The following is a 27,922-nucleotide window of genomic DNA, read 5'->3' on the forward strand; positions in this document are numbered from 1 at the left end:
TCAGAAAAGGACCACAACAGATCTGAAAAGGACGCAGTGGATCAGGCCGACAGCCATCTCGAAGAATTTAATCTGATTTAAGTAGAGTATGGCACTGTAAGAAGAAGATATCATATTTGTGTTGTCCGAATTCCTTCCGGTGTTTCAGATCTACTGATTAGATAATACATGTGATTCGTGAAAGAATCTTCACTTACTTTTTCTTCGACGACTCTTCTGAAAGAACTCCTTCCATCGACCTCCACGTTGACATCTCCACTTTTAGCCCCACCTTTCTCCTCTTTCTTCTTTTTCTTGGCGCTTCTTCTCGGGAACAGCCTCTCGAACAAACTCAGCTTCTCCTCTCTCTCTTCCCCGTTGAGGACGGCATCGTCCTGGCTCTTTCCGGCGTTGGACTTGCTGCGACTTAGCCGGAACGAGTCGCGAGTGGGCGGCGTGGCGCCCGCTGGCAAAGAGTTACATTTTAGTTTGGTTTCGTAGATGTGCGCGGTTAGGGCGCTCGTCCGCGAGGTGGCGCTGCTGTAAAGCTCGGTTATTGGCTCTGGAAACAGATTAAAAGCGGGAAACAAAGGGATGGATTAGTAAGACGTTAGCACAAATGTATGAGACAAAGGCGTATAAGATAGGAAAATGATACTGTTTTGTTACTTTTTAGATTTTTTTTAAGTCAAAAAGTTTGTAATGTTGAGTTATCGAAAAAAAGTTTTTGAGAAATTTGATATGGCATGCGACAATTTTCATGGCAGAAAATTTCAAAAATCTTTATGCGTACAGGGCATATGTAAAATAGATATAGCTCATATCATAGAATAAAAAACTTGAGAATTTTGTTTAAGTGCAAACCTAAAGTATGTACGAGGATGTATTTCAGGAATATATTTTAACTTTTATAGGGTGGCTCAAAATGTTTGTGTATCGGGATGATTTTTTTAAAATAAAAACACCCTGTATATTATTGCGTTTTTGGCTTCCTTTCAGATCACTTTACATAATCCTAAATATATTTCGATAGTTTCAGAGATCTTAATAAATAAATAATACATATTTTTCAGCCTTTCTTAAAAAAATATTAAAAATACAAGTCCTGTTACGTACTTGTACTAAATTTTGATAATAAATCGCCTATTAAGGTACAATAAACCGGACTTACTCCGAAAAAAGTTTCCTAGAAGATATCCAAGAAGTTCTACATATTTTTATAAATTTTAAAGTCACAATGTACCTTTATGGGCCTATCATATTGTTTCAACTTAGTTTGTTACTTACCGATTAACAGTATTTTGAAGTCGTCGAACTATACGTTTTTTGATATTTAATAAATAAACGGTTCTCAAAACAGCGATTCTGTATTGAAAATTATTTCGCCGATTGCGTTCAAAGCACAATTAATTTTATAAATATTTTTAAAACCCAACAAGAATAATTTCTAATATATTATTTCTTTACTATCCCGTAAATAATCGAAAAAAATAAATAAAAATACCAATATACAGGGTTGTTCACCATATACGACACGGAATATTGTAGCTAAACGATTAGATTTTTGCAAATTGTAAGGTTTGGTTCGTTGAAGGACTATTAGAGCTACAATTTAAAAATATTTTTACAGGATACAGAGTGTCCCAAATAAATAAAAAATATCAAAGTCGTATTTTTTTAAATGGAATATCCTGTATATTACATTTTTAATTTTTACGATTAAAATAAAGGTAAATTTAATTAAGGTTTATTGCACTTAAACCTTACCGTTTTTGAAATATTTTCAATTTTGTGAAATTGCAGTATAAATTTTAAGGCTTCATTTCTCCCAAGGTATCAAAGTTTTTAATACTAAATATTTACTGAAGTTTATTTATTGATCAGTTATTGTGTTGCAATAATAAAAAACTTACTCCCTTATACAGAGTGTCTAAATATTTATTTTAAATAATTATTAGCTTTAAACGGCAATAACTTGTTTAATTTAAATGGAACATCCTGTATATTTTATAAGAATCAGATGCACAATTTAATTGACTATCAAATTGTATTATACCATTTTTACCTATCTCTTAAGTTTCCGTAGAAAATGCATTTTCTTGTAATTTAGAACTCATTTATCAATATACCCATGGAATACTGACATTTTAAATTATTTTTAAAGATGTACCAAATTTTTAAAGAGTTCAGATACTAATATTGTCGATATAGTTTGTTTATTTCTTTAAAAAATAAAAAAAAACTATTTAAATATTTGTTAAAGAGGACCAATTAATATGATTCTAGTATTCAAACTACATTAATTGACTGTTTGCGTTGATTAATAATAATTGCTTCAAATACTAAAAAAATGAATTATGTGTGTGTATTAGACAGTGTGGTAAAAAAACTAACACCTTAAAAATGTTTTTTTGACAAATGCTTATTTATAACAACTGAGACTTTCATAACTTTTCATAACTTATTATTATATTGATTTCTGATTCAAATCCACATTTATTTAGAATAATTTATTAACGAACACAATTAAGTATGTAATTAATTAGTATTTGGACGGAAATACTGGTGGTATATTTAATTAAAGGTAAAAGTGGTATATTTAATTAATAAAATACTCTTTTATAAAGATTTAAATAGTTTTCTTTTTGCATACAAATGGGCTAGTAATATTATCGTTTTACTAAAAACGGTAATATTACTAGACTGTACATTTTGTACATTTGTTGTTTTAAAAACAATCCAAAATGTCAATATTCCATGGGTATATTGATAAATGAGGTCTAAATTATAAGAAAATGTATTTTCTATGAAAACTTGAAGGAATAGGTAAAAAGTGGTAAAATACAATTTGATAGACAATTAAATTGTGCATCTGATTCTCATAAAATATACAGGGTGTTCCATTTAGATTAAACAAGTTATTGCCGTTTAAAGCTAGTAATTATTTAAAATAAATTTTTAGACACTCTGTATAAGGTAGTATAATTTTTATTAATGCAACACAATAACTGATCAATAAATAAACTTCAGTAAATATTTAGTATTAAAAACTTTGATACCCTCGAAAATGAAGCCTTAAAATTTATACTGCAATTTCACAAAATTGAAAATATTTCAAAACCGGTAAGGTTTAAGTGTAATAAACCTTAATCAAATTTACCTTTATTTTAATCGTAGAAACTAAAATGCAATAATATACAGGGTGTTTCATTTAAAAAAATACAACTTTGATATTTTTTATTTATTTGGGACACTCTGTATCTTGCAAAAATATTTTTAAATTGTAGCTCTAATAGTCCTTCAACGAACTCAAAACTTACAATTTGTAAAAATCTAATCGTTTGGCTACAATACTCCGTGTCGTATGTGGTGAACAACCCTGTATAAAATACTAAACTTGTTGCAAGGGCTTATAGAAAAGAAAAATTAGGTTAGGTCTAAAATAGAGTCACATCCTATACAAACTCTATAAAGTTATTTAGAATGTGTTAGTTAAACATTTTTGTTTGCTATAAGCTATACCGGGTGCGTCTCAAAAGTGGTTCACCCCTGTAACTTTCTTTATTTTTTCAGTTAAAAAACTAGATTTGGTATGTTAGTAGGTATATGACATAAATTAGGATTGATTGACGTATTCAATTGTTTTCGGTCACTTCCTGTTTCACCAGAAATGAAATGGAAAAAAATGGAAACTTTTGATTTTTAAATGGCACCCTCGGTATTTTTTTTACTTTATTCGATAGAAAATAACACTCTGAATAGAATGATATATCATATGTCAACTTTTGACATTTTCCCATATGGTTTATTTGAAATTATAACTTGCGGTTCGTAACGAAAATTTGACTTGAAGTACCAAATACCAAGTACCTATATGTGGTATCAAATTATTCGTAAAAAATTCTATTTCCAAATATGCTAATGAGCCACCCTCATTCCATTTGAAAAAATTGAGATATGATTAAAAATACGATTTGAGCATTTTCTAACTGGCCAGGACAAGACACTAAAAACATTAGACGATCAAATCTATTTTTCCAAGGCTCCTTGATCAAGAATTAGTGTTTTTAACATAGCCATGGCACTCTAGATTGAATTTTAAAATACGATTTTTTATTAAGCGAGAATGTCAAAAGTTGACATATGATATGTCATTCTATTCAGAATGTCATTTTCTATCGAATAAAGTAAAAAAATACCGAGGGTACCATTTAAAAAATCAAAAGTTGTAGTCATTTCCGGTGAAACAGGAAGTGGCCAAAAATATTTGAATACGTCAATCAATCTTATGTCATATACTAATATACCAAATCTCGTTTTTTATTTGAAAGAATAAAAAAATTATAGTGGTGAGCCACTTTTGAGACGCACCCGGTATTGCGACAAATAGATTGAACATTGACATTTTTAGAATTACACAATTTATCGCGGGCGCACTTAAATAAAAACACTGCATTTTTATTAGATTCGTTTTTTGTTTTTGACCCTCTACCAAAAAAAAACCATTATTTTTTCTTGGAAAAATAGACGAATAACTAATATTTCTTTTTCTGAAACATTTCGCTACATAGATGTAAAATTCATTCTTGAACAACTTTTCTCTTTGATTTTTTTCACGATATATTTTCTCACTGACTAACATATAAAGAGGATTTTTGTAATTTGTCACCATGGCAGTTGTCGCATGACATGTCAAAATTGTTGTCAAAGTTGTTGGACATTCTGAATAAATTCCGAATAATTTTATTGCAACAGTTTAATAACAAATTTATCCCATTTACTGCAAAGCGTTTTGTACAGCCTGTAGATGGCGCACAGTTATACAATGTCGAATTTATAAATTAGCTTATACCCAAAGGCAATAGTAATTAAGCCAGAATTTAAAATTAAGTTGATATGATATTAACAAACCGTTTGTTTCTTTTAAATGTAATTTTATTTACATTAGGATTTATAGTGAAGTAGTTGGAATCATTGATTTCAACAACAAAAAATACATTTACAGGGAAGTCTAGACAGAGACAAAAGACGATAATAACATTTAAAAAGTAAATTCAATATACACAGAAATAAATGTAACCCCGCGCTCTGAATCGACTCTGGCCAGGCCAGCAACGGCGACTGCGACCATCGTAGATATAAATAAATAAATAATAACTTTATTGTCTGACAGGATTACAGGATTCCAATTAATAGACAATTATAAATACACTTCTTTTTAAACAGAATGTTTAAAATATAATATCCTAGCTAGCAGATGTTTCTTGATTAGGTCAATAATTGGACAGGTAATTTGGAAAATACTTTAAAGCAATTATTATACAAAATCACCTGATTTTAACAGAAGTGTACAGAAAAAAAATCTTATTAGAACTAAACCTGTTTTCTGTACAGTCTGAAAGTGATTTTGATCATCATTTTAAGCTAGATACACAAATACACACAATTGGTTCGAAAATTAAGCACAGTTATTCAGCAAAGCCAGTATCTCTCACCTGTGGTAACACTTTCTGGTGAAATACTTCTTGTGGAAGACTCTTCGTTAACTTCTGGAGTGGCAGGTAGTGCAGTTGAAATCTGTATACCGAAAAAATGTCAGTTTATTCCTATTTAGAAAATACGGAAAATTTAGAACATAATTTACTTATTGCAGCAAAAATACCATAGTGCGAAAAGCGTTCTGTCCGAATTACTTACTATTTAACTAATATTCAACTTTAGCCTTATTACCTTTTTCCTCCTTGGGGCTCCATAAGTTCTCTTTGGTCTAACAGAGACCCTGTGATGTGCAGCGCTGTGATTTAACGGTGCTGTTAGAAGACTTGGACCTAATTCTATATCTGATTCTGTAAATGAAACTAATAATTTACACAAACGTTAATTAACTTATCGGTGACATATTAATAGTACCTGTGTCTGTCCTCTTGTCATTTAATGAAACTTTTGAAGAATTTTTAGACGGCAAACCAATAGAATCCTGAAAAGAACATATTATATAATAACATTAGAACACTTGGTATATCATATTTATGGTCCGTAGTATAAGTATACAGGGTGTCCCAGGCTGAGCGTGCAAAAATTTCTAGAAAACCACAATATCTAGATTGGAGATTTTTTACACATCATTGTTTTACAACGAGATCTATCGATTAAAAATATTTTCAATATGGCGGAGGGTACGAAAAAAAATACCTGTCCAAAAAAATTTGTATAGCCTAAACGTCAAAATTTATCGATTACCACAGCCACTGTGACATAAAGAGAAGACATGTGGCTATCTATTTCAAAAATTAAATTGTTCGAATATCATATAATAAAGGCCGCAGCTGTCATGAAATTGAACGATTGAAAAATTATCATAAATCATGTTTTTCAAATGGAAACCCACTTTTTTATTTCACTAATGAAAAGGTTTTTCAATTCGTTACTTTTGGATTATACATGTTACTATATCCAAATTAAATCGTTTTTAAGTTATTTAAGATTCAGTTTTGAATAGTCAATAATAGCTTCCTTTGACATTAAGTGTCAAACGGTCAGACAATTTATTTCTATCTGTCAGAAAACGAATTATTTGAATTTCCTATATTATAAATACTGCCTGCTTTAAGAGTTTAAAAAGAGTATTTATAAAAATATATTTCGTATTTTCGCTCTTTAGTGATATCTAATAGTGGATATTAATAGTATTCCGTATGATCGAGAAAAAAAAACAGCGCAAAGTTGTCTCGGAAATGATGCTACTTTTTGAACAAAGCGTCACAATATGACATGGCCAGATCTATTGTTTTACATCACTTGATGTTTAAAGTCATAGGCTAATGGTTAAAATTAAGAAAAATATACGCTTTAAAACTAAATCTTAAATAACTTAAAAACGATTTATTTTAGGTAAAGGAACATGTATAATCAAAAAGTACCGAATTGAAAATCCTTTTCACTAGCGAAATAAAAAAAGTGGGCATTTGAAAAAAATTATTTATGATAATTTTTTAATCGTTCAATTCTATGACAGCTGCGGCCACTATTATATGATATTCGAACAATTTAATTTTTGAAATAGATAGCCACATGTTTTCTCTCAATGGCACAGTGGCTGTGGGAATCACTAAATTTGACGTTTAGGCTATACACATATTTTTGATAGGCAGTTTTTTTTCGTTCAAAGAGACTAGATATTGTAGTTCTCTAGAAACTTCTAATGCACGCTCAGCCTGAGACACCCTGTATATTAATTTATGAAACTCTGGATATTATAAAATATACAGGGTGGCGCCTCTCATACGCCGCGGAGGCTCTAAGGAGAACGAGAGTTTGTATTGAAATGAAATTTTATGAGCATATGTAGGTTAATTCAGAGCACTATTTAAAAATATAGAGAGTTCTACAGGGTGTCCCCAAAAAAAGTTACATATCAAAGTTGTGTTTTTTTGTAACAGAACACCCTATATATTAATTGATTTTCGAATTTTGGGAGAAAAATAAAGGTGAGTTTTATAAGAGAAGTATATGACTAAAATGTAAGGTTTTTGACATATTTAACATTTTCTAGAAATAAAGAACAATTTTTAAATTGCAATAAAAGCTACCTAAATTGGAATTTACCCGGTATAGCCGAATATGTAGTTAAATTAACTATTGTACTTTTGAAAAGACAATCATTTTATGCAGTTAACAGGAAAGGAAACATTTTGAGCATTTGATTTCATCTAGTTAATTTTTGTCACATAATTAATAGGTTTATATCTAGTTTTAATTCTGTAATAATTAAAATATGTTTTAAACGTGTATCTTTTTAGTACCCTTGAGTATTTTACTCTAAAATCTTTAATTTTTGTTAAATTAACAAAAGGTATATCACACAGCCACCTAGATTTTTTCAAATAATAAAGATTTACTGACGCAAAATCATAAAAATTAAAATATCTGGGAAAATCTTTGTCTGAGGGGTAGACAACCTTAATAATATTTTAAAGATATATAAATTCCCCATTGAACACCGGAAAAATATACTAGGTGTTCCATTTAAAATAAAGGAGTAACTTGCTTTTAAAAGTGACTAATATTCCATATTAATTTGGTTTAACATACACTCTATAACATCTCACTAACTACATTACTCTAATTAAATATCAGGCTATTCAAGGTCAACTAAAATTTAGGTAGCTGTTATCGAAAGTTAAAATTTACTCTTCATTTTCACAAAATGTGAAATATGTCAAAATCCTTAGATCTTAGGTATATGCTTCTTTAATAAAACTCACCTTTATTTTTTTCCTAGAAACCGAAAATCAATTAATATATAGGGTGTTCCATTAGAAAAACACAACTTTGATGTGTAACTTTTTTTGGGGACACCCTGTATAATTCTATATATTTTTATAAAATGCTTTCAGTTAACCTACATAAGCTGCTAAAATTTCATTTCGATATAAACTACCGTTCTCCTTGGAGCTTCCGCGGCGTATGACAGGCGCCACCCTGTATGTACGTACTATTTTAATAGAAGAATCGTAATGGAGAACCCTCTCGTTGTGAGATTCCTCACGTAAAAATAAGATTTATTTTTTATATCAATATAGGGTGCGATTTTGTTTTTTTTGTTTGGTCTTCTTTTTTTTGGATTGATTATAATTTCCTTCCAAGTGCTTTTAGCGAATCGAATGACATTTTTAGGGTAAAATTATAAGTGTTACATATATTTTAATGATAAAAAAGTGTCGACAGATTCAACATGGACGTGCATATTATGCGATATCACTGGAATATTTTTCGAAAAAGAAACTGTGCGCCACTGATTTTTTTCTTTTGTTAACAATTGTGTAGGTCGTTTAATGCCGATTAAAATTTCTCATTTGATATTTTGTCGATTTCGATCTCCTTTATAATCGCAATTTTATTAATCTACCCTAAACCAAGTCTACCAGCAACATTAAAAAAAATAATGTCATTTACTGGTCAGTATTAACTAAGCACTCCTTTGATTCCTCATCAAAAAATATGATTTTTTTATAAACATGGGTTAACTTTCTTGTATTATTCTAAATATAATTTTTTTAAATTTGCTGTAGGTATCACTGAACATCAGTGTTATGAATTTTAATAAAAAGTAATAATAAATTAGATTAAATAAATAATTTTATTATAATGATTTTTTTTTAATTTTATTGAGATTAATAAAATTGCTTTTATCTAATCAATTTTCACCCTCAAAATATAATTAGAATCGCTACAGGCGCTCGTAAGGAAATTATAATAAATTAAAAAAAAACTTTAACATCCTGTATCTACGAAACAAAGCAAAATTGGACATATGTTGATATAAAAAATAAGTCTTATTTTTACTTGGGAAATCTACCCACGAGAGATGGCACATGTTTTTGAAACACCCTGTATAATGTCCAAAGCCTATACAAATTTTAAAATAACTTTATATGAGCTCAGAACCCTCACAAATAAAATAATTTTATTGACATTTTATTATTTAGACGATTTTTGTAACTGTCTTCTAAAATCATTTGTAACAAAAAATATAAACGATAGAAACAAAAAGACAAGACCTAATAACTTAATAAAATAATGCTGATAATATTATACTTAAAATACCTCTTCCATTTCTGAACCATCCATACTGAGTAAGGATCCATCACTACAGGTACTATGTGATTTTGTCGGGAGATCCTGCAAAGAAAAAACTGCGTATAAGTACTATCTCTACACAAAATGTAATAAAATTAAAATTGTCTATAATCACGATAATAATTTCGAAGCATTATTAATCAGAACAGATAGAAGATTAAGAAATGAATTTATGTCTGGCATTGACAATAAAAATTACAAGGACGGGCGTATTAAGAATAATAAAGACTCCTTCTAAAAATAATGTAATAAGTAAAATCAATAATAGTTAAATAAACATAATAAACGAGGTTTTACAAAGATCAGAGATCAAACTGAAAAGCGAAAAATAACTTTTCATTAGATGATATCCAACAGCGTTGACAAGTCAACTATAGTCTGTTTAACAAGAGCATCTACGAGAGTGACAGTTGTATCGAAATCTACCCGAACTCGTTCGACAGATTTTAGCTCGATTTTTAAATTTATAGTAAATCGATCTTCATTTCATAGCCATCACCGACGCCGTTTTTTTTCTATCGTATTGTATTTATTATATAATTCAAGTTTTAGAAATATCTACCAATGAAATATCTATAGGTTTGGTGCATTTCAGTTGATTTCAAATAGGGTAAGTCCGGTAGAGATGCCCCACTTTTCTTTTGGGGCTAATAATACATATTGGTAGTTAATTTTAAATGAAACTAATGATGCAATCCTAAACTATCTTTAATAATAATTCATAATAGGATTAAGATAGTAATAATATAAGTAAGTATATATAATAGTAAGAGAACAATAAAAAAATAGAAAATTGGCCATCTCTCCCTAAGTTGCGGGAGAGATGGCCTTCCAACATGGGAGAAATGTCCCGCAAAAAAATACATATACGTATTGGTTAAATATCTAAGGTTAATTTTTATTTTTTTAACTAATATCCAAAAGTTAAGGATGGCCCTATGCTTGCTTTTTCTGTGTTGTTTGCCTCCCTACGTCTCAAAGTCATTGCAGGGATTCCAAAAGCATGCATTATGCTTTTATGCCCATTTGGTCGGTATTAATGACTTGCAAAGCAGCAGCCAATGATTTTTCAAACCACTGAGCACTTTCGGGACATTTTATTTTATATTCAGTAGGCATTATTAAAAAAAGTTACTTTTTAGTAAATGAATTAGTAGGGCATCTTTACCAGCTTTCTATGTGGCATCTCTCCCAATACGATGGGAGAGATGCCCCACCGCAATGTTTTAAAATGCAGCGACATATGATTAATTTTTTGTTATATTAGTTATGATACTTCACGAAGCATGTACGAGTACTTTAATATAAAATGGCATGAAATACCAAAAACTTACATAATATTACGTTATTCCCACGCGACCTCTGACAGTAAAAAATACGTACTTATCATAGGTACTTATATAAAAACAGTTCTTTGTAAAAACTAGCCAATTCTTTTATTGACATTCAAATTATGTCAGACCCATGTCAGACCATAATAGCAGCAGGTGAACTACTGTCGTATCTAGCAGGAAGCACAGGTGGATGACACTTCTTATGGGAGAACTGGCAATGGTTGAAAACTTGACTACAAGCGATTTTCTAGGAATCTTCCTTACCGATAAATTATTGACAAGAGTGACAGATAAAACCTTGACGTTCCTTCAGTATTCCAGTTCATCTCTTTTTCTTTCTAAAGTGTGCGTTGAAAGGAGACAAAAACAATTTTTGGTGACCCATAATTTGTTATTCGAACACCACTTTTCTCCTTGTCGGGTCATTGACGTTGACTTGTCGCCATTTTATTTCTTTTGTTTACACGCTGCATTTTGCTTTGCAAATTTAATACATAAATTATTTAGGCAAATATATAGGTTTTTAATAAAACTCCTCGGACTAACGTGTAGGTAAGTGTTGATAATTTTTTTTTCATCTTAACATGCTCATTGTCGTTCTCCTGATTTTAGGTGACAGAAAAGGATCATCAAATCAAATTGAATTTTATATTTTCCTTCCTATTTATCCTTCCTAAATATCAACGAGATGAGCCATCGGAAGAAAGGGACCATAGTACAAAACAGAAAGGTGATCTTTTTTCTTTCCACTTCGGATATTGAAATTATTATATACTGTAGTCGTGTTCGGCATTATGCTCTGAGAAATATAGATAAACAAAGAACAACAGATATAAAGCATCCCAGAGGAAAAGAGAGGCAATACCTGTATGTACTCTCTCTGATATTTGTGAAAGTTACAGCAAAGTATTGTTGTAAATGTCATCTTTTTGATCGACCTGAAAACTTCGAGCAAAAAGATGACACTTTCAACAATACCCTGACAGATATCAGAGACGATACAGGTTTTTCCTCTCTTTTCCCCTGGAATACTTTTAATTTATTATTCTTTGTTTATCTAGATTTCTCAGAGCACTATGAACGAACTCAGCTTGTATGTTTGAAATAATCGTCCAGTTGGCTTAAAAATGATGATCGAAGACATTTCCCATATAATTTTACTTTCAAAATTATGATATATCTTTTATTTCTAAGCCATCTATGACGCCATTTTTTTCAGTTTTGTTATAATTAATTTTGTCTCTTGATCTACTTGTAACATTATTCTTTTAATTTTATTAATTTATTGTGGTGAAATTAATTTCTGTTGTATATTTGATATTGATATTAAACATATTTTTAAAAAATGGTGTATTTTTTGTGTATGTCATAATTAAAAATAAATGAAGAAATAAAATTTTCTATTTTTTTAAACTTCCCGCCATGCGTGACAATTTAGTCCGTAGTTCCTACAAGCGAAATTGGGGGCGCTAGTAGCAGTAAACTTGTCAACAGTGTCAAATTTAAACGTCAATTTTACTTTCCAATATTTAGCAAGGCGCTCGCACTTCTTCTTGTGTATGTGTTTTGTGAGGAAGCAACTGATAAGTCACATGATTAGAAACTTACACGCTGTGGCCATCTCACCCGGTAGGGCATCTGTACCGGACTTACCCTAATGCCCTAATTCCGACCGCAGAGCCGTAGAACTAGGCGTCCGTCGTGTCGTGTTGTGCTGTGACAATTTCAAATGTTAATAAAATTGCCGAAAAAATGTTAACGCGTAAAGTAGAGCGTAATTAGGGCGTTGTTGGGTTCAATAACTCAAAATTCCTGGATATTCAACTCTCCCGAAACAACATTTTATAGCTTCATAGTTTCTTAGACCGATTTAATCAAAAGTAAAAACGGATTCAAGCAGTTCGACGAAACAAAGTGCTTGTTAAATAATCAAAAAAATTAAATATAGACATATACCACAGAACAGATATATCTTAGATTTGTATCTGTTCTGTGCATATACTATGAAAGGATAAAATATAATTTGCAATATTAATAGTATTTTTTTTAATCCACTAATGATTATGTTTTATGAATATCTTCTAAAATTATAATTATGTAGGTACCTTTAAAAAATTTCGTTATAACAGAAATAGCCCCAATTATGATCAATTATATTATTAGCCCCAAATACTACCGTAGTTGAACTCATCGAAACAGTTTTTTGCTGGAATAATAAATTATAATACAAGTTAGACCTTCTGAAAATATCAAAATATTTACTTTTTTATTTTTATTTTTAGAATTTTCACAAATTATACTTCATAACACTTTTAGGGTAATTATATAATAAATTTTTCGTACACTCGCTATTTAAACCCGTGTATTTGTATAATATCAGTTGTTTACTATATTTTCCGATGGTGGGCAGCACCAAGCGGAGAATGCCCCAAACCTATAATAATTTATATCGAGCCATCCACACATGTAATATTTTTATCTTACTTTTACTATTATTTTAAACTCTTAAATACACTTTTAAATTTAAGTTAATTGACTTTTGTATAGCTGTTATTTTTGAGAGTAACCATTACATATCTTGCCCAAGAAAATTTCTACAAAACATGTCATAAATATGAGAAAAATTGAAAATTGGTCCTAGGTGGATACCTAAATACTCATTATTTATAGGTTTTTATAGGATACTAGCGTGTACCAGCGACTTCGTTCGCGTCGAATTAATCATTTGTAATGGTGATGATAAAGCAAAACAAGAATTTCCATTAACATACAAATTGGATAAAATTTTTTCACATTTATGTCAGCATGAGAAAAAACAATATAGCAATATTATTATATAACTTGGTAATATTTGAGGGGTAGTTTCATCTCGTTGGAATTTGACTTTCGAAAAATCCGTTTGCCAAATATAACCTTTTTACGTCAAGCAGTTTAAGCAGAATCGTGGTTAAGAAATTACCCAATTTTTTAGAACACCCTGTATGATTAAAAAAATTTCAAAATATGTAAAAAAAACAAATAAATTATGCTTGTCCAAGCGTTTTCCCGAAAGACTAACCGTTTTTTTAAATAACAAATATTGTAATATTTGAGGGGCGTTTTCACCCTTTTGGAATTTGAGATTCGAGAAACCCCTCCTTATCGAACCTCTACATCCCACAGTCAATCCGTTTGCCAAAAATCAGCTTTAAACGTCAAGCAGTTTAAGCAGAATCGTGATTACTCATTGGTCATATTTTATGAAACACCCTGTATAAATTTATAAAAAATCTTAAAATATGTAAAACAAGAAAATAAAATATACGTGTTTAAGAGTTTTTCCGAAAACTCACCGTTTTTAAATAAAAATATTTTAATATTTGAGGGATAGTTTCACCCCCCTTGGAATTCGAGTTTCGAAAAATCCTTCTTATCGAACCTCTACACCCTAAAAGTCAATCTGTTTGCCAAAAATCAGCTTTTTACGTCAAGCGCTTTAAGCAGGATCGTGATTAATTAATGACCAGATTTTTCGAAACACCCTGTATACATTTTTAAAAAATCTTAAAATATGTAAAAAACAAAATAAAATATACGTGTTTAAGCGTTTTTTCGGAAACTTGACCGTTTTTTAAATAAAAAATATTGTAATATTTGAGGGGTGGTTTCGCCCTCTTGGAACTTGAATTTCGAAAAATCCCTTCTTATCGAACCCCTACACCCTAGAATCAACCTGTACGCCAAAATAGAGCTTCTTACGTTGAGTGGTTTGAGCAGGATCGTGATTAATCAGTATGTCAGTCACTTAAGGATTTTATACAGGGTGTTTCAAAACAAATGCGAAAAACTTCAGGGGGTGATTCCTTGTTCAAAATAAAGGGTAGTTTGCTTCATAAACGTTGGGTCAAAAGTCAACCATTAGGGAGATATTGCGGTACAAAGATGGCGGAAAAATAATGTTTTTATTTTTTATCTTGAAAACGAAAAGAGATAGACTAATAAAATTTTATGGAAGTATTACTGTTATGAAAACACACTTTCTGGTAATTTTTTCACTTTTTTAAAATGAGTGGAAGGGGTTGAAATAAACTACCCCTATCATTCTTGTTAACGAAATTTAAAGAAAAATCTTATCAAACACATGCAAAAAAATTAATTTGGATAGTTTAGTTTGTTTAGAAACTTTTTTATCTCTTCTATTTTTTGATAAAACTCACCGATTTGAAATTAAAAAATAAAATGTAAAGCATTACATGTCAGGACAAATAACATTTTCTTATAAAGAATCTAGTGGGCTGCTGTAATTTTTTAGGAAAAAATCTAGTCGGCCGCTGTTACTTTTTAAGATGTTCCTAATATTATTTTATTTGACATTACTCTACTGCAATACGTTATTATCTAGATGATTATTATTATCGTTATTATCACTAGATTCTTAATCTAAAAATGTTTTTTGTCCTGACATGTAATGCTTTACATTTTATTTTTAATTTCCAATCGGTGAGTTTTATCAAAAAACACAAGAGGTAAAAAAGTTTCTAAATAAACTAAACTATCCAAATTAAAGCATTTGCATGTGTTTGATAAGATTTTTCTTTAAATTTCGTTAACAAGAATGATAGGGGTAGTTTATTTCAACCCCTTCCACTCATTTTAAAAAAGTAAAAAAATTACCTGAAAGTGTGTTTTCATAACAGTAATGCTTCCATAAAATTTCATTAGTCTATACATTATTTTTCCGCCATCTTTGTACCGCGATATCTCCCTAATGGTTGACTTTTGACCCAACGTTTATAAAGCAAACTACCCTTTATTTTGAACAAGGAATCACCCCTAAAGTTTTTCGCATTTGTTTTGAAACACCCTGTATATGTATCAGTATAGATAATATTTCTGGACACACCATCTAAAATTGAAGACTTATTTATTAGAGGAACTAAGTTAGTTTATTCTTAAATGGCCATTTATTAATTATTTTATTTCATTTTATGTATGATATCAGTTAGTAATAGAAAAGCATAATTGCCCTTGAACTTAACATTTCGCTTTCACTGGATTAGTCGGCGACGAGAATAAGAAAAACATTTTATTTTATAATAACATAGGTAATAAATTTAATATGATCTATCGTAACTTGTGTTGCTACAAATATTTTAAATAAAATTAACATTTTAAAAGGCGTATCTTTAAATTATTCGAATATATAATATTGCGTATTGTGTAGCTTAGATCATACTGCTATCAAATAAAATCAAGGGTGTGATAAAAGTTCATGACAATAATTATTTCAAAGTTAACGACAATTTTTTGAAAAAATAACAAATGTTAGGAAAGGTTTTCGACACAACGGATACTTAGTGCGTATTTATATGCATCAGTCTTGCGTCTTCTGGTGTTGATTTCATGGAATTTTATTGGTTTATTTCAAAAATGACAGGTAATACCTCAACACGATTGGTGTGACTTTTGAATAAGAAGACTAAGGAAGGAGCATATCAAACTCAATAATTTGTTGTTTTATTTTACGTTGTGAATAAATGTTGGTAGTTATTAAAATTGTTATAAAAATATATAATTCTAATAAAAATAGATAAGTTATAATAAGTATTTATTAACACAAACAGCCGATACGCTACTGAAGCAGGTAAGTCAAATTAACGTATCTAAATTCTTTGACATCTAATCTTTGACAAGTAATAAATAAAAGCTAAAATGCAAGAAAAATATATAATTTAGTTAATTTAAGTGAATTTCATAAATGATCGGTTTACTACACGTATGTATATTATATAGTCACTTACTAGCGAAAAGTTGTTCCATTATTTCACTCAATTTTTGCTGAGATCTACCGCACGCTACACAACCAACTATTTTAGAATCTCTTTCGATAAATCGCGATAGTGCCACTGTTAATTTAAGTTCTGCCACAATTTCCATCTAGATTTACTACCTTTATACAACTATCAGTAGTAGAATAAATAATAAATAACATAAAACAAGCTCCGTAAAGACTGACAAATCCACAAAATTTCAAATCAAATTCAAATGTGTCAAATGAATCGTCAAACAGAACTGTCAAGGATCCCCACCCTAGAGTGCTTTTATGGCGCTTTTTCCGCCCACCATGCATGAATACATGGATAGCATTATGCTCCTTCCTTAGTCTTCTTATTCAAAGGGTGTGACGGAACGACGGACGACGTATGACGGATGCATCTAAACCCACCTTTAAACCGCTAACCAAGATTGATATCTACGACGGGGACCACTTTGTTTAGGCGGAATCCGAACCGCGGTCCTCGGCCATATCATTATCAATGGCCTACCGACTAGGCGAGTATCTAAATCGACTCTTACTCATGAGATATCCAATCTCATCCAGCTTTGAGTTTCTAGTCACCCGTCTATACAGTCGCATCGTCTAACGTCGTTTAACTTCGGTGATCTATCATGATCTACAATAAGATAGAAGTACTGAACTAAGGAAGAAGAGCAAGTATTTTCTCAAACGAATGAAATATAGCGTTGTCATCATTGATTTTGAAATGTTAAACAAAAATTTTGTAATTTCCAGATTCTCATTTTATACTTACCTATAAATGCTAACTTGAAAACTAATGTCAAATATTATTAAGTATCACAGTTTCCACAGAATGGTTTCGTTAAATGAAACCTAACACATCGAAATTAATTAAATCGAATGAGCTCTCACAAAAAATAAAATACCCAATTTAAGGACAAAATCTGAAATAGAAGACTATTTTCAGTATATTTATCCAAAAAAAATAGTTCCATGACATTGAATAATTTTTTATAGGCCCTCAAAATTGCTTTAATTTGAAATAATTTTAAAGTGCCAATTGATAACGTATGAAAAATACGTCCAATCACATTGCAGAACCGTGCTCGTGCGCCAGCCAACAACTGGCCACATTGCGATTTGATTTGACCAGCACCACCTCAACTCAAGGCCAATCAACATGATATGGGCAAGGCAAATATGGCGGCGAAGGCAGCGTATTATTAAATTGTTTACCTTTAACCTGAAAAGCCGATAGTGGTTTCTCGTTCCGATTGCATACAACAAATAATTAATTATCTCTAGTTTGTTGTGCTTCTGCAACACGTTTGTAGTTCTTAGTGTTCAGTGCATGGTGTGATCAGAAAATTGTGATAAAATAACAGTGTAATAAAAATCCAAGCCAGACATTCCACATTCAAATTTTTGTGCTTGTCGTACTCCTCTATTATTAATTATTTTAAGGTAAGAACTAGAAGTATTTATCAAGATATTATACCTAAATGAGTAAGAAGCCTTCGCCGCCAGTCTGCATAGTACTTTATAATAGTTACTTACAATAATCAAAAGAGAGGTATTAAAGGGTAGGTATTCACATTTTATTGTAGCATGCCTTTTACATGTTCTGTTCCAAATTGTAACGGGAATTATAGAGGGGGTCCCAAGGTTTCTGCTTTTATATTCCCCAAAAATGACGAGCTTCGTAAAAAATGGTTGACAGTTATTAAAAGAGATAATTTCACTCCTACTAGTAGTTCTCGGGTAAGAAGTGCATTAAATATGCCTCAAAAGGTCAAAGGCCAAAGCCTCTGTTACCCTAGTGAGGATGTAGTTATAGCTACTGCTTACACTTACCTCACTATAAGTAAAATATTGGAAGAAGAATCAAGCTTTTTACATCAAAAAGATCACAGAAAGATATTGACAATATTGACATTTGAAAATGTAAATGGCCTGGATGTAAGTCTTTTTTTAGGTCACAATTGGCCCTCTTTTATGTACGTCATAATTTATTATTAAATCCATCTTGTTCAGAATATCCAATATTTTATTGAAGAACTATGCAAAAAAAAAGGAATGACATCTTTACCACAAAGACAATGCCCTATGTAAAGAGAAAGAGTAAAGAAAACTAAGCTAATCGTAAGTTTTACTTACGAACCCCCAAAAAGGTATTTAGTTTTTTTTATATATAATCTTGAAATACCATATTATATTTTTTATTTATCCTCACCTATTATAGTTTAAATTTATTCCCATTTGTGTAATGCTGCAAAACATAGAAAAAATATTCCATATATTTTGACCCAAGCCAGTGTAGTTTACGAGCATTTACCAAGGCATTTACGAGCATTTACCAAGGCTTTTACTTCCTATACTGTCCATAATAGTATAAGACAAGTAACTTCCTATACTGTCCATAATAGTATATATTTATCAAACGTTCAGTAATTTCTAAACTATGGTAGGTAAGTGTTCGCAATTGAATATTTAGTTTATATTGCTATTTTCTGTCATATATTTCTGGTTATTTCTTTTTCCGATGATTTTGAACATCCTATATATGTTACCTCAAGTTTGAATATTTTAACACTACCTATTTTCTGAGAAAGCAGATCGTATTACAAAAAGTAACTAACTGACGTTTTCATAAAAGTAATAATACAAAAAATTCCATACTTATGTGGAGAACTTTAGACTCCCTGTATATTAAAAAATTAGTGAAATATTACGTAATCTAACCCGACATGTGTGCGAAAAATGTATATTTGGAAATAAAACAGGTTTGAAAATACGCGCCCAATCACTTCTCTCTCCGCCATACTGGAAAAGGTTGAATGGCTGGCTTTGTGTGGAGGTGGTGGTGGGTCAGCAGGGTGGCCCGGCCGCGGCCGTGTTGCCGCTTTTCAACATGCCAGGTGTGACGTATTAAAAATAAAGTGCGGATTTTTATTCTAGGCTTCTTTTTTTTATTTTTTTTCTTAAGAACGACTTCAAATTTTTCGAAAGTGAGATAGCAGAAAATTCTGTAATTAATTGCTTTATTCAATTATGCTAATTCCAAAATATAGTGAAAGAGCCCATTGTTTAAGTGATATTTTCAAAAGTCAATAACTCGGAAACGGTTGGTTTGAGGTACATTGTGTGTATCTCGATTTTTGCTTAGAATTGAAGGAAGAACCGAAATATGTAATAATATACAGGGGTTCCATTTAAAAAAAGAAACTTTGATGTGCCACGACTTTATGACCGACCCTGTATACTTAAATTTATTACCCGCTAATAGATATTTAAAAACCCTATAACTTTTATATTTAACTTTTTGCGGTTAGGAATATATTTTCCCTAATAATATCGACCGTTCCCATACATATCAGCGACCCTGTATTCATCCCTGCAGTGTTGTAACGCGGGATATAATTTATTCCTGAAGTATGTATAGTATGCGGCTGGGACAAAGATGTCCGACGTTAGTATACTAAAACGAAAATAAAATATAACAATAGGTTAGATATGTTCTTATTGTACCCAACAATTAATTTGAGAGTAAAAACCGAAAAACATTCAATACCAATTCACAAATATTCAATTTAGAAATAAGTGAAAACAGTAATAAAACAACAAAAACAAAGCTTAAAACTAACAAACAAAGTAACTACTGGAGACTGGAGATAGAGAGTCGGTTAAATGGGGAAAGAATTGCAGTTTTGGGGGTCATAAATATGCGCCTTTCGGATTTTTCGGAGAAGTTCAATGCTTACTAGATATTTCGAAAAAAACAAATTTGGGCTATTTTAAAACTTTTGTCTCTAATTCCATTATAATCTACCGTAGGATCGAATAAAAACGGCGTCAACGATGTCTATGAAATGAAGATCGCTGTCATTTTATATGTAAAATTATATGGGAAATATCATCGATCGTCATTTCATAGCCACCGCTGACGCCGTTTTTATTCGATCATACGGTATTTTAGTCAAAAAGTTTTCACATAAAAGTTGTAGATAATCACAAATATTCAATTTAGAAATTGCTTAAGTGAAAACAGTAATAAAACAACAAAAAAAAAGGCTTAAAACTAACAAACAAAGTAACGATTGGCTAAAATACCTGGTACGGTAAAACAATCCTTATCACTTTGATCCAGGGCAAATCCTGTCGAGTCCCGTCTCCGAACGACGACGCGGCATTTTCGTAACAAAACATTTCGCTACATTAAAAGCGAACGCGAGCCATTATCGCCTTCTCCAACAATAGCCAGCGGGACACAAAACTCCTTTGTTAACACTTCCATTACACAGTTTACGATTATAAATTTGACGTACCCTTTTCAATTTCTCTCCACGAAACGGAATTATTGTTTGTCAGTATCAAGTTAAATGAGTTTGTGGAAATTTACTAATGTTAATTAATTCATTTGAGTAAATAATTCAGTTTGTGAGTTAACAAAATTTTATTTTGGTCTATATTTTTTTAATAAAATCCGGAAAACATTTCCCGTAAGCTTTCCAATTCTCCGTAAGTCTACCCAAAAAGTCACAATTTTCTGGGCAGAAAATTACGGCAACCCGGTATTGTGTAGAAGAAATCATAAGAGCACAGATTAACTTACAGATGTGGCACTTATTTCATCTTACTGATAAACGCCCGCAATTGAAATAACACTTAATCTGTGGCACAGCTTTTTTTGTAGAGCTTTGTATTGAGTTCAGACCCTTTAAATAGGATATTTAAAGGGACCGAATGCACAGTGCCGGATTAAGGTTCTAGGGGGCCCGGGGCTATAGGCTACCCTTGGGGCCCCCAGGTCGGATTATTTTTTCCTCATTGCTGTTATTTTCACTTAAACTAATAATGCTTAAAGTTGAACAGGAAGGCAGTTGTTCATGATCTTGATTTTTATTCAACTCAGAATTTGACGTTAAAGGGGTTTCGCAAATACTAAAAAAGTCTGTTACTTTAGTCAATTTTAAAGTTTTCTTTAGTTTTTCTTCTTGAATCTGAAATTAATTTAAAATATCCCTAAGTTTTCGTAGATTTAAAAATACAGGGTGTTCCGAAACTATTGTATCAAAATCTAAAGGTAGGTAGATCTCGCCAAAACTGATGGTCGGAAATGCGTCGTTTTCAAAATACAGGGTGTTAAACTTTTAAGAAAAAAAATCGATCTTTTTTAATATCTATTACACCACTGTATACCACCCTACGGTACTTAAACAAAATATTATTGAATTGAATATTATTGCACCGTTTTCGCTTAAAAAAATAAAAACCATTTTCGGCATTTTCATACATGGCCAAATCGCTAAAATGGTAATGTAAATTTTAATGGTAAAACTTGAAAAACGACAATTTAGGTTTTTGGGCATTTTAGTTCGTACTATGTTCATAGAAAGAAGTTTTTGGAAAATAAAAAATCTTTTTAAACTTAAATTTGCCGTTTTACAAATTTTGCCATTAAAATTTATGATAACATTTTAGCGATTTGGTCATGCATGAAAATGGTTTTTATTTTTTTACGCGAAAACGGTGCGTCGGACACAAAAAGTCAAGAAATAAAATATGTTGTAAATTGAATGGGGATTTCAAAAATAATATTAATTTTATTTAAAAAGTAGTGGCGTACATTGCAATAGACAACGCGAATTGCAATAGAGACTTCAAACTCTACAGATATAAAAAGACTCAAAAGACCTTTAAAACAAGGTATCACTCGACCCCCTATTCCATTTAAAATTTTAAGGGTGATAGCTACTCCGTCAAAGGGGTGCAAGCAAAGAGGGTGCAAATACCAAAAAAATAATTCTCCCTGAAAAACAAAATCGACGTGTCCGAGCATTTTTCGAATTATTTATTTACAAGCAAGAAATCCGGGGTGGAAAGTTTTCGGTGGACCACCCTGTATAGATTTTTTCTTAAAAGTTTAACACCTTCTATTTTGAAAACGACGCTCTTCCGACCATTAGTATCCAATTTCAAAATATTTTGGCGAGATCTACCAATCCTTATACCTTTTGGCATAATAGTTTCGGAACACACTATATATTATTGAAAAATGTTGCTTAAAATAAGGCATAAAGCTCTTAAAACATCAATATCTCTCATTAATACGAGTATTGTTTAGCAATTTTCAAAATTGGAGTAGTTCTCGAATTTTTTATATTTTATGAGCATACGGGAATTCCTTTTCATTTTTCATAAAGTTTATTTTTAAAAAAGGAATAGTATTTTATGGCCTCTATATAGGTACCTATTATATATTAATGCGCTTATTTTTAAAAGAAGAAACTTAAGAAAGTTATTGTAAATTGAATTGTTAATACCAAAGTTCTTATATATATGATCATATCCAGTAAATGCGTAATAAGGCTAAAACTGATTCCTACCTTACGTTTAGCAGATCCACTAAGATATTTTCTACATGACATTTTTTAAAATACTGCTATACACTACACAATTCAAAAACATATTATTGTTCTTGTTTTCTTAAATCTATTATTGGCAATCACTTACTTCATAGATGCGCTATGCAAAAATAACTAATCAAATAGAATAAAAAGAGGAATCTAATCTGAATAATTCCCCTAGCGCTTTCGGCTTTCGGTAATCCATCCATCCAGAAAAATTTAAAAGAAGAACAAGCCATTGTCTATGCAGCAATCTTGATATTTTTTTTGGGAAAGTGTTTTGCCCAAAAAAAAGAAAAGAAAAGAGTCTGTTTTTTGACATTATGAGAATAACAAGTTGGCTGTTGCAATATATTTAATAAGACTAAATATATTTCTGTTGCACTGTTGCAGGTGTTCCAGGCTGGATTTTATTTTTTTATTGTTTTTAAAATACAGTTTTAGTTACTTTTATAATAAATTGAAGATTTATAACAATATGTGACGAAAAATCGGTGTTTGTTACAAATCGGTATTTTTCGTAATATATGTAAATTTTCATTTAACTAATCTCGATTTAACTCTATGAATCTCGATTTTAAATTCTCCTAATTTGGGGGCCCCTCTCAATGACGGGGCCTGGGGCTATAGCCCCCATAGCCCCCCTCTTAATCCAGGCCTGCGAATGCACCCCTTAGATCTTATAAATTCGTGGATAAGTAAATTCGCTTCATTTTTGTTGAAGACACCTCAGCGACATTCGACTATCTGATTATCTTTGTCTTTGACACTGACTGACCAATCGTCTCTATCTTTCTTGTGTGTATATGTCATTTTTATGTCATAAAATAGAAAATATAAATATATAAATTAGAGAAAATAATATTGTTATTCGTATATTAATTATTTATTGGATAATATTTAGTAGTATATTAATTATTTAAAGAAAAAAGAAGTTCAAAGGTAAATTACCTAATAAATGTTTAAAGTGATTTAAGTTACCTAACTCAAATATATATTTCGCTGAATAAAATCCGGTTTAAAAAACGATTTTAAATAACATATATCTTGATTTGTTAGAAAATATGGAACATACTTCAGAGGTTTTCATACTTTTAGTGTTGTGGAGTTCTTTTAAGGATCAATTTTTTTTTATTGCGAACAGGCTTCACATAAGTATAACACTTTTGTCTATTTATCCACTAACTTTATCACAATACAAACTTTCAAAAAGAACACAAATCTAAAATATCGTCGGAAATCCAAATGAATTCTTTATTATCACGGTTCAAACAGTACCTATACAAAAAGCACAAAAAGTGACAATAATTATTTTAATGTTTCCCTGGTTACTGGATTCTATGTGTTGCACATTCATCATAGCTATTTTTCAAAGTAGTATTTTAAAACATATTTAATAAAGAATTTATCGTTATATTATTTAATTTTCGTTTAAAATTTATATAAAAAGTATATTCAAATAATATGACAATTTTTAAAATAATAAATACACGTATAACTTATATCCTTGTATATGGATTTTTAAAGTAGCTCAACCTAAGACGTTTATGGATGTAAAGCACCAGATGGCGGGGCGTATTTCACGGCGGGGCTTTTACTACGGAAAAATATTTTTTGTTACTCTGAATTTTGAAGCGACCAATAAAAACAGAGAAAATAAAAATTGATAATTTTCGGACTGTGCCAATTGGTTAGTAATCGACCAGATACTTTTTGTCTATTAGATATGCTATAAAAGCTGGTAATTATACAATTCGACCATTGTAAATACCCGACAAATTCCGCAACGCCGACGAGGCCGATGCTTTTCACTGATAAGAAAAAAAATGTTTAGATAATTTTCGAGATATTTTTTCTTTCTGAATGCACATTTTTAAAGTATTTTATATTCTTTGTCCGCTTGATCTATTATACTTATCGCACGTATCGAAGTTCTGTTTCTTCTAGTTTTAAAAAATGTTTTTATTTCTTTGTAGTGGTTCTAGTGTAAAATTAGATTAATTTTATTAAGTTTAATTATAATGTTTAGTGTAGAATACCACAAATAGTTTAGTAGTGTTTTTATAGTTTATTATTTTGTAGTTAAGTAGTAGGTGAAGGGATAATTTTGTTATTTTTTCTTTTTGTTTGATTAATTAGTAAGTTTGATCATTTTTTCAGTGTAGAATACAAGAAGTAGTTGTGTAGTGTTTTTATAAGAGATTCTATTAGTTTATTTTGTAGATGAGTAGTAGGTGAAGGTATTTGGGTATTTTTCTTTTTGTTTTTCTTCTAATTGTAGTAATTCTATTAAGTATTGTGATAGATACACTATATCTTCCTTCAACTTCGTTGAAAAGTGCATTACCATATAATTTTGGTATTCTGGTAGTAGAATATACGAAAAAAAAATCTGATCAAATTTATTTTAAATTAAATTAATCGAGTCTTATTAATCAAATTAATCTAGTCAAATAATAATAATAGTTTCTAAATACTACATAGGGTGAGTTTCCTACGATGTTTTCTATGGGTATCTCGGAAACTACTGGAGACTGGAGATAGAGAGTCGGTTAAATGGGGAAAGAATTGCAGTTTTGGGGGTCATAAATATGCGCCTTTCGGATTTTTCGGAGAAGTTCAATGCTTACTAGATATTTCGAAAAAAACAAATTTTGGCTATTTTAAAACTTTTGTCTCTAATTCCATTATAATCTACCGTAGGATCGAATAAAAACGGCGTCAACGATGTCTATGAAATGAAGATCGCTGTCATTTTATATGTAAAATTATATGGGAAATATCATCGATCGTCATTTCATAGCCACCGCTGACGCCGTTTTTATTCGATCATACGGTATTTTAGTCAAAAAGTTTTCACATAAAAGTTGTAGATAATCACATACCTAATGAGTTTGTTTTCTGTTTTTTTTTCTAAAGCCTGTCATTTTTGACATATATGACACAAACGTTATTTTTTTTTAAATGGAAACCATAGTTGGCCATGACTTCATAAAAAGCGTCATTTTTTAAGCTTTTCAGCGATATAGGTAGGTATAATATGTTTTTTTCGAAAAATTACAAGTTATAGCCAATTCTTTTCTTTCTTGGCTAATTTCCATACCAATAATACCATGCCAATTAGTTGGCATCAAGAATGTAAAAAGTTTTATGTTTTCAAAAAAAATATCGTAAAATTCGTAAAGCACTCAATTTAGAATAAAATAATCTAAGAATGAAATGATTCTTTTATAAACCTGCATTAAATCAAATTAAAATAGGTATGTAACTTTTTTTAAATATTAATTAATAGCATTAGCATTATCATAAATTATTATAAATAATGTACCAACATATCGAAATAATAATTTCTTTGTTAATACGGTCTAGAATTCTTAAAATAACAGGCAAAAATAATCCACAATTTACAATAAAATAAAAGTTTTGATTAAATTTCTTAATCAGCTGATCACTATTAAAGTTCGCGGAAACCCGGGGCTATATTACTACATTACTCTGAGGAAAATAACGAAAATAATCGATATTTTTGACTCCGCCCCGAAAGGTTCACGATTTGTCCTCCAGTTGGCAGCACATTTTGTCTAGTCGGTTGAACAACTTTAAGAATATATAAACAAGGCTTATATCTTCATTAAAAAAAAATTATGGTCTATATTTTTAGTAATTTTTGTCAACGCAGCGACAAAACGCTCCAAGTTAGCATTCACGTCTAATATCGTTCTGCACATGCTCAGTAGCGTACCGAAAAATGCATGTGAGTCTGTAAGCATGTAAGTCCCGTAAACAAAGTCCTGTGTAATATACATATGGCATAGCTTTATCCACGAAGTTTATAAGATCTAAGATGCATCTTTGTTTTATTTAGTTTATCCGCGTCACTGATAAATCCGTGTTAATCTGTGGATAGAGGTACTCGTTAACGGAGCTTTCTTTAAGAATGCTTATGACCACAAAACTGAGATTTTGGCTAAGATTGATGAATAGGCTCTACGGCTCTGATAGTTAGACATTCAAAAACCGCATTAACGCTTTTGAAATGTACTTGCATCGTCGAATACTGCGTGTATCCTGGATGGATAGAGTAACGAATTAGGAGGTGCTCAGACAGGTAGGCGAAGATAAAAAGCTCCTGTCAACAGTTAACGAAAAGAAGCAGGAAAGCACAGTACGTCATGAGGGGTAAACGATATGAGGTACTCAAGATTGCTCATTGAAGGTGAAATTGAGGGCAGGAGATCAGTGGGAAGAAGGCAGAACTCCTGACTTAAATATCTGCGTCGTTGGTTTGGAAAAACATCCACTGAAATTTTCAGAAGTGCAGTTTCAGGCACCATCATAGCCTGTTGGATTGCCAACTTACGAAGAGAGATTGTGGCCTAAGAAGAAGAATAAGAGGTCTTGAAATTCAATTCTAGATTTCGATTGTGCTCTAATGCTTTTGGAGAATGTAGCAATATTACGTTAGGAAAAGGGCAACAAAAAGCAGATAAAACTGCTCAACATGGCTCGTCAATACCATTCATGGGACCAGAACACTTCTAGAATGCTGTAGAAACAATTTCAAAATGGTCTTAAAAGAGTGGCTACCCAATTAATCTCTAGAATTATCGTGGTGATCATTCTACAGAAGCAGGCAAAACAGTTCATAGTACCTAGAACACTCGCCAAAGTTTACGGTAGACCTGATCAGCACATCACAGATGTTTTACTAGATGTTTCTAAATAGAATGAAACATAAAAAATAATGTATAATTATTGTACATAACAATATATTATCTGTTATC

At 30.9% G+C, this 27,922-nt stretch overlaps 1 protein-coding gene across 4 annotated transcripts in view; it reads right to left on the bottom strand.

Moving 5' to 3' along the window:
* LOC115890830 overlaps positions 1-27,922 on the bottom strand; it is a 253,104-nt gene that overhangs the window by 19,379 nt on the left and 205,803 nt on the right. For 2 of the 4 annotated variants that reach the window (XM_030911182.1, XM_030911192.1), the window contains 5 exons: positions 9,586-9,660; positions 5,890-5,956; positions 5,710-5,837; positions 5,475-5,556; positions 198-541 (listed from right to left, as the gene is read on the bottom strand). In XM_030911182.1, coding sequence (XP_030767042.1) covers positions 198-541; positions 5,475-5,556; positions 5,710-5,837; positions 5,890-5,956; positions 9,586-9,660 — 696 coding nt within the window. The remainder of the gene's footprint in view (positions 1-197; positions 542-5,474; positions 5,557-5,709; positions 5,838-5,889; positions 5,957-9,585; positions 9,661-27,922) is intronic. The other 2 variants (XM_030911185.1, XM_030911197.1) reach the window with 2 other exon arrangements.

Source organism: Sitophilus oryzae, unplaced genomic scaffold (assembly GCF_002938485.1).
Source record: "Sitophilus oryzae breed Bouriz unplaced genomic scaffold, Soryzae_2.0 scaffold_1178_pilon_pilon, whole genome shotgun sequence".
Classification (NCBI taxonomy): Eukaryota; Metazoa; Arthropoda; class Insecta; order Coleoptera; family Curculionidae; genus Sitophilus; species Sitophilus oryzae.